At 48.9% G+C, this 7139-nt stretch overlaps 1 protein-coding gene across 4 annotated transcripts; it reads right to left on the bottom strand.

The window, feature by feature from the left end:
• Positions 1 to 258: 258 nt before the first annotated feature.
• LOC128594523 (HLA class II histocompatibility antigen, DO alpha chain) lies at positions 259 to 5944 on the bottom strand. Of its 4 annotated transcripts, XM_053603403.1 has the most exons (5): positions 5553 to 5922; positions 3648 to 3896; positions 2790 to 3071; positions 2558 to 2693; positions 2181 to 2318 (listed from the first exon to the last, which is right to left on the bottom strand). In XM_053603403.1, the coding sequence occupies exons 1-5, from the start codon at positions 5674 to 5676 to the stop codon at positions 2315 to 2317; spliced, it is 795 nt and encodes a 264-aa protein (XP_053459378.1). In that variant the 5' UTR covers positions 5677 to 5922; the 3' UTR covers positions 2181 to 2314. The 4 variants fall into 4 exon arrangements, with proteins under 4 accessions (XP_053459379.1, XP_053459376.1, XP_053459378.1 ...); XM_053603404.1 differs by lacking the exon at positions 2558 to 2693 and having other exon boundaries at positions 259 to 2318; positions 3648 to 3729; positions 5553 to 5944; XM_053603401.1 differs by lacking the exon at positions 2558 to 2693 and having other exon boundaries at positions 259 to 2318; positions 5553 to 5930.
• Positions 5945 to 7139: the final 1195 nt, after the last annotated feature.

Raw genomic sequence — 7139 nt, 5'->3', positions numbered from 1 at the left:
AGGCTGAGGTAAGAGGATCGCTTAAGCCCAAGAGTTGGAGGTTGCTGTGAGCTGTGACACCATGGCATTCTACCCAGGGTGACAGCTTGAGATTCTGTCTCAAAAAAAAAAAAAGACTACCTTGAGATTAGAAGGAAAAAAAATGTGAGTCTACAGGAAGATACATAAATAGAAAAGATTTGGAATTGTTCTAGAAGTTCTAGTTACTTCTGGGTAATGTATGCATAGTGAAAAAAAGCACATTTCCTTTGGTCAAAAGAAGAGACAATTTTAATGACTTTATTAAACCTAGGACAGAGATCACAGGAATGCCTTTCCAATAATACATCAAGAAAACTTTAAGCAAAATATCTGCAAAGATCAGGGCATGTTGGGAACAGACTTATCTTGGGGTGTCTTTTGAGAACAAATCCATAATTCTTTCTCTGAGAACGACCCCTCACCCCAGAGGTGGGTGCTCAGCAGCCAGGTTTTTACTAGGAGGAAATTTGTGGTTTCCTTGTCCCCTTGCTCTAGGTTCATAGGCTGGAATAGACTTCTGCCCTAAGTATGACTTATCATGTATTTTTTTCTAAGAATTTAAAGTTGTGACCAGGAGACACAGTCTCTGTGTGGGGTGACAGCTGAGTTGATACACACTCAGGAGCTGTAGGGTGAACATGCTCACTGAAAAGGACAGTCAATTCACAGAGAATATAACCAACATGCAGAGGGATCTGGGGAACACAGACCATATAGCCCAGAGAGCACGCCAGAGGGGCAGCTCCAGGTCCCCTGGCCTTTACAGTTCCGAGCTCTGTTCCCGTGAATCCTACCTAAAACCCATCTGTGCACCACCCCTGCATCTCTACTGTTAATATCCTCTTCTTTGCATGTGATCATTTTAAGAGAGTTTCCGTCACTGGCAAACAAAATCCTTGCCTAAGATGATCCTCCTCACTTCCATCAAAGTCTTCTGGTCATTGATTTCTCCCAATTTATTCTTTCTTGGGACGTCTACTACATTCCCATAAATTTTGGATTTCTTTCTTTTCCAGGACCAAATGCTTACAATTCAAAATCCCACCTTGCTCCGCTTACTTGTGTCTTGATCAACTTTAGTGCCCTAACGGACCTAGGTTCTCCAGAAAGCCTTCCTGGTCCAGCTCAAGGATCCCTCTCTCCAAAGACCTTCAATAGCACCAGTCCAAGCCAGTGGGGCCCAGTTACCAGACCATAGCCTAGGTCCACAATGGCCACATCAGAGTCATTGGGAGCATGTTAAAAAGTACAGGCTCCCTGTTGCTGCCTCTGCAGTCCCTGAGATTCTAATTCAATAGGTCTGAGTGATGCTTGTACTTTTAAAAGTCTCCTAGTGAGTCTTATGTATGTTATGGTTTGAAAACCACTCATCTGTACCGCTCATTTGGTACATGACAAATGTATAGTTCCTTATCTCTTTGCAAGTTTTAAATTTTGTTCACAGTAAACTAAAGTCCTCCAGGCCACATATTTACAGTGTTCTGGTGGATCTCCCTTAGACCTCCTCTCCTCCCACACGCCTGGCTGATCGACTCTGCTAGCCTCCTGCCTACTCTGACCCACCAAGGGAAGTAGCTATCTTGTCTCAGCCTTGGACCTCTCTGTCTCGCATGGGACTCTAAGGAATGTAGACAAAGGAGATGACATCATGGTTAGACAATGGCCTCTTCACACAGCGTGAGTCCAGATAGGAGTAGAATCCCATGAGCCTCCCCTCTCCCAGTGTCCAGAGATGTCCTTGGTTGGGTGAATTGCAAAGAACAGGACACTCTGCATCCCTTTTGGGGATGAATCCAAGGGCTACAGTTCATGAAGTCCATATGAAGTGGCACATTCACAAAGTAATACACAACGGGCCAAGTGGAGCAAGACACAGCAAGACACAGCTGGACAGCTTGAGCACAGCTGCCATCCCCAGCACCATGAGGCCATGCTCAGTGGTCACCACCCAGGGTCCCTTCTACATCGCTTAACACTCTAGCAGAACTGGCCAAGACCTGGCAAAACGATACAATGTAAACACTTTAAAGAATTCAATGCTGCTAGCCAGAACCTTGGGGGGAGGGGAGAGAGAAAGTGTTTTGAAGGGGAAGGGAAGCTGGGTGGTGTCTCACAAGTCCTGCCATGAGCACTATGGCCAAAGAGGAGGGGACCTGTAGGATGGAGGTGGATCGGTTCAAGGTCAGCACAGTGGGGATGCACTAGCAGACGCAGCGGTGAGCATGCAAGGGCTGTCAGAAACCTGCCGGATCCACAGGGTGTCTCCCACAATCCGCTTCTCTCAGAGAGGTCATTACCTAAAGTAGCAAAAACCACATGGCCAAGGTTGTTCAAGCTCACAATTCCAGAATCCTATTATCCCCAAGTGCCCACCTCCCCCAAACTTTACTCCCTTCCCCTCCCCCTGCTTTTCTCTTCCCTGCAGCCCTTCACTGGCCCCTCTTCTCCCCAGAGAATCTCTGATCTTCCACCCTGGTCCTGCTCAGAGTAGTCCACTCTCCTCCCCCCACCTCCCAGACTCCTGGGGCCTCTGCACCTGGGAGCACTGGACCGGCATGTGCCTTTGATGATGAGGATGGTGCCCACAAGGAAGCCTACCAGGCCCATGGCCAGGCCCAGGGCACAGAGCAGCGTTTCTGTGGTATCTGGCAGTGGGGTAGGCACCTGGGGCTCTGGGAGAGAAAAAAGGGGTGGGGTACTGGGGTAAAAATAAAGGTTCTAGAGTAAAAGGAGAAGGGTCCAGGAGGGAACTGGGGAAGTCTCCGTACCCCAGTGCCTGAGGAGCGGCGCGTTGAGGCCCCAGTGCTCCACCTGGCAGTCATAGACGTCCTTGGCCGTGGGCACAAAGGCCAGGTAGTGGAACTTGCGGAACAAATGGTCAGGCTGGGAATAGAAGCTGGTCTGGGCCACTCCCTCGGTGACTGTTTGACCATTGCGCAGCCAGGTGATATTGATCACAGGTGGGAAGATGTTGTCCACAATGCAGATGAGGATGTTGGGCTGGCCCAGCTCCACTTGAGACTTGGGGAGCACGGTCACCCTTGGAGGCACTAGGAGGAACGAGGCCCTGAGTCCCTGACCTTACTAGGACTGGGACTAAAGGACAGTTCCTCTGACCCAGGCATCTGTGGGAAGGCTCTGGGAGGGGACCTGGAAGGGTAACTATAGGGCGGGAGAGGAGGGAAACAGAGCTGGGGCACCAGAGGTTCCAATATCTCATTGGCCCTGGGTGGGAGTTGCTTCCTCAAGAAAGAAGCAGGTGCTGAGGGGCCCAGGAAGACCTAGCAGAACGGGGAACCCAGAGCCTTAAGGCTAAATCCAAATTTTACAGAACAAATTATTTTAATAAATCCTTCCTTTTTTTTTTTTTTGCAGTTTTTGGCCAGGACTAGGTTTGAACTCACCACCTCCAGCATATGGGGCCGGTGCCCTACTCCTTTGAGCCACAGGCGCCACCCTAAATCCTTCCTTTTAACGAAAGGTTTTATTCTATAAAATTTGGATTCAGTCAAAAGGCTGCACTTAAGTATCTAGAAGGCCACACATGAACATGTGCCTGGGAAGCTGGAAGAAGCTTCTCTGGGTGCCCCCCGCCTGACCAGGCAGACTGAGGGAAGGCCAGGTACCGTTGGTGGCTCTGGTGCGGTTGGAGCGTTCCACCAGGATGTCCAGGTGGGCTCTGATCATGGCGATGCTGGCCAGCCCTCCCTGTGGGTCAAAGTGGGCAAAGTCGCCAAATTCAGGCAGACGCCACGCAGCCTCCCTTTCCTTCAGGTCCACAGAGAACAGCTGTTCCCCATCAAATTCATGAGTGAACTGGCCGGAAGCCCCATGAGACTGGTAGAAGGCTGGTCCATAGGAGCCCATGTGGTCGGCTGTATTGGGCGAGTTCAGAGTCAGGGAGAGAGAAGAAAATGTATCAGTGTCAACCATGATAGGAGACATGTTGAGTCTCTGAGCCTGGGCTGCATCTTGCATTCTGTGTGGGAACAGAGTTCTGTTCTGACACTGAGTTGGCCCTTACAGAGTGGAAGGGAGAACATGGACAGGAAAAAGCACAGCCATGCACGGCACAGCATGGAGACACAGGCTCAGGCTGCCACACCAGGCTGGGAAGAGAAGCGGCTGCTGAAAATCAAGCTTAGGACTCCAGAAGTTAAATCTTGGCTGTGGTCACCTGCTCAGGCCCTGTGTGTGAGGTGGTGGCTTATTGGGTGAGATGAGGAGGAAGTGATTGAGGCCAAGAACATGGTGGAGCTTTGCACAGAGATGCAGTGCAGGTGCATGTGAGGGGGGAAGGGCCATGACAGGCAGCACTAAGAAGATTTGTGACCCAGAGACCATGGAGAGAGAAAAAGGCTGCCCATGACATTACAAGGAGGACAAGAAGTCAGAAGGTCATGTCCCAACTCTTCCATCTCAGAACATTACGATTGAACATGTCTTTTCCAAAACTGATGCTCAGTTTTCTGGAAATTAAGGGTTAGATTTTAATTAGTAAGATTCCTGTAGAATTTTCTGTGAATTTATTTTTTCACCAGTCACTACAGCCTGGCACTGTACCAGTCTCTCATGGTATAAAGATGACCCGCACATCAGGGGCTCATGTCTAGAGCAGAACAAAGACAGGAAGACGGTCAACCACAACTCACCAGCATGGTCATAAATACTGCGGCAGAGCTGGACTTGAACAGACACATTCTAGGCCAGGAAGTGGTAAAGAAATCAGGGTGCTGGTGTTACCAGCCACTGTTCTCCTGAATGGCCATTTCGTGCAGGGTGCTGCTGGTCAGGCCCTAACAAGGCCGGATGAGCCTACCTCCTGACATCTGGAGAATGTTTATTCACTTCCAAGGCCTACTGTCATAGATAAAGTGGGGAACTGGACTCTGGTACTGGTCAAGGACCTAGGGCACTCTGTGCACCCAGTGAAATGTTGACTAACTATAAATTAGTCTTGAGTAAAATGCTTTGAAGATAAAACCACTTTAAGATTTGAAGATACTGGGTAACCTTGCAGCCTATGAGGGGGAATCTGGCCTGTACTATGGTGAGTAACAGCATTGCTGATGTTTACTTTTACTGTGAGAATAGAAAGTAACAAAGAGAAAGAGGAGGGCAGAGCAGTTTTGGGGGAGATATCCCTGCTGCTCACCGAAACTGATGACTTTTCTGTAAAAGTGAAACTGTTGATCTCTCATCTGCTTCTCTGCTTAGGTGACAGACAGACAGACCCCTTGGTCGGCAACAGTGGGCACAGGTGAGATGGGGATTTGGGTCCCAGAAAGGAGTGAGGAATGGGGAGAAATGTGAACATGAACAAAGGCTGAAGGAGACACTGGCCGAAATGAATTGCCCTTATATTTAGGTCCATGAAAGATGTGATAGAGATGAGGGCATTTAGGGGTCTCTGGGTGAAGGAAGTGACCCCCTACCCAGGAAGGGAGAGTAATAAACATCATGTATTGTCATCCCCCTCACGTGACCCAGCTCCCTGGATCTCTGCTGCCCCCATGACCCTCAGCACTCACCCTTGATGGCCCCTGCTTCCTGGGGGCTCAGGAGAGTCACCAGGGTGTGGAGTCCCAGGACCAGCTCTGCTGGGAGGGCCATTGCCCTCTGGTGCTTTAAGCAAATAAGTCTCAGTCCATCCATGTGGGGAGTAAAGGGACAAGGACAAAGAAGAAGAAAACAGATTCTAGGATGAAGATCCTTCAGCCAATCAGAGACATTCTCTGAGTTAATGCCTTGTTGCTGGGTAAAGAAGGAAAGAGCTTGGGTGAGAAGGAAGAGCTCACCGGGCCCACGAGCACCCTGGAGGTGAATGTCAGAGGAAAGTCAAAGGAGCTTCTGCTTTGGAGAATGGAGGGGCTTGATCAACCATTAGTACATGCTCCAAGAAGGAACCCCCTGAAGGGAGAGAAAGGCCATCAGAGCACCACACAGCTGAACTCAGACAAATCCTCTCTGTCTTGATTTGTGATGTAGGGAATCCAACTTTCCCTGTAAGTTTCTTCAGACAAATCTGAAGTTAGAAAACAAAATAAATGTTATCAAGAAACTTTGAAAGGAAAACATTGAATGCACACTTGAATAGAAAAACCCCTTAAAACTTTAAATCACTTTCAAAAATACTATTTTATTTTGTTGTGTAAAAAACTCCATATAATTGAAGATGTTTAGTTTAAAGAAGAGTGTGAGGGGGGCAGAAGAGCTGGTCCTCTCCATTGTGGTGTCCCCAGGCCCGTGTGGCCTGCAGCACCCTTGCCTTTGGCTTGTGGTTGGGCTCAGCCAGTAGCAAGCACTAGAAGAATTTAATCCAATTTTTAAAATATAAAAAGCTAACTGTCTGTCTCAGGAAAGAGAAGGCTAACCGGATATCTGAAGGTCATTTATCAAAAAACATGAAATAAGTGATTTTCTCCTTGGAAGGGATCTAGGAAATTAACAGGTCTATTATCAGGAAATTATTCCAAACAAGAATCACCTGGGGAGTTTGTTAAAAATACATACTCCAGGAATGGGGCTGGTGTGACCTTGCACAGGGGTCCCCATTGTCTTTGTATCACCTGTGGTTACTCCAATTCCCCTTCAGTGTCTTTGGGCTTTCGAAGAACTGACCGTGTGGCGGTGAGGTGCAGTGTAGAAGGGAAGATGACCCAGAGAGAAGCGTTGAGGGGAACCAGCAGTGCCCCTCCCACATCCCACTTCATGAAAGCTGCCTCCCATTCTTTCAGGCCCCTTTTGGGTGTTTTCTTTTGTGCCCATCTAGGCCTTCTCCATGAAGGTCTTTGGCCCCTTCCCTCTGTGGGGTAACCACTCTCTTCTTGTCAGCTCTTCCCAGGTGGCCTCAGACTGCAGCACTGTCACGCCTAGAGGCGTGTCAGCCTCTTTGCTCTCTGGCACAGACTAAGATTAAAAAGTGCCAGTTATGGCTCAGTGCCTGTAGCTCAAGAGGCTAAGGTGCCAGCCACTGGCGGGTTTGAATCAGCCCAGGCCTGCCAAACAACAATGACAACTACAAGCAAAAAATAGCCGGGCGTTGTGGCGGGAGCCTGTAGTCCCAGCTACTTGGGAGGCCTAGGCAAGAGAATTGCTTAAACCCGGGAGTTGGAGGT

This window comes from Nycticebus coucang, chromosome 9 (assembly GCF_027406575.1).
Source record: "Nycticebus coucang isolate mNycCou1 chromosome 9, mNycCou1.pri, whole genome shotgun sequence".
Classification (NCBI taxonomy): domain Eukaryota; kingdom Metazoa; phylum Chordata; class Mammalia; order Primates; family Lorisidae; genus Nycticebus; species Nycticebus coucang.
Note: the sequence above shows the minus strand (reverse complement) of the source record. Positions and strands in the feature narration are given on the sequence as shown.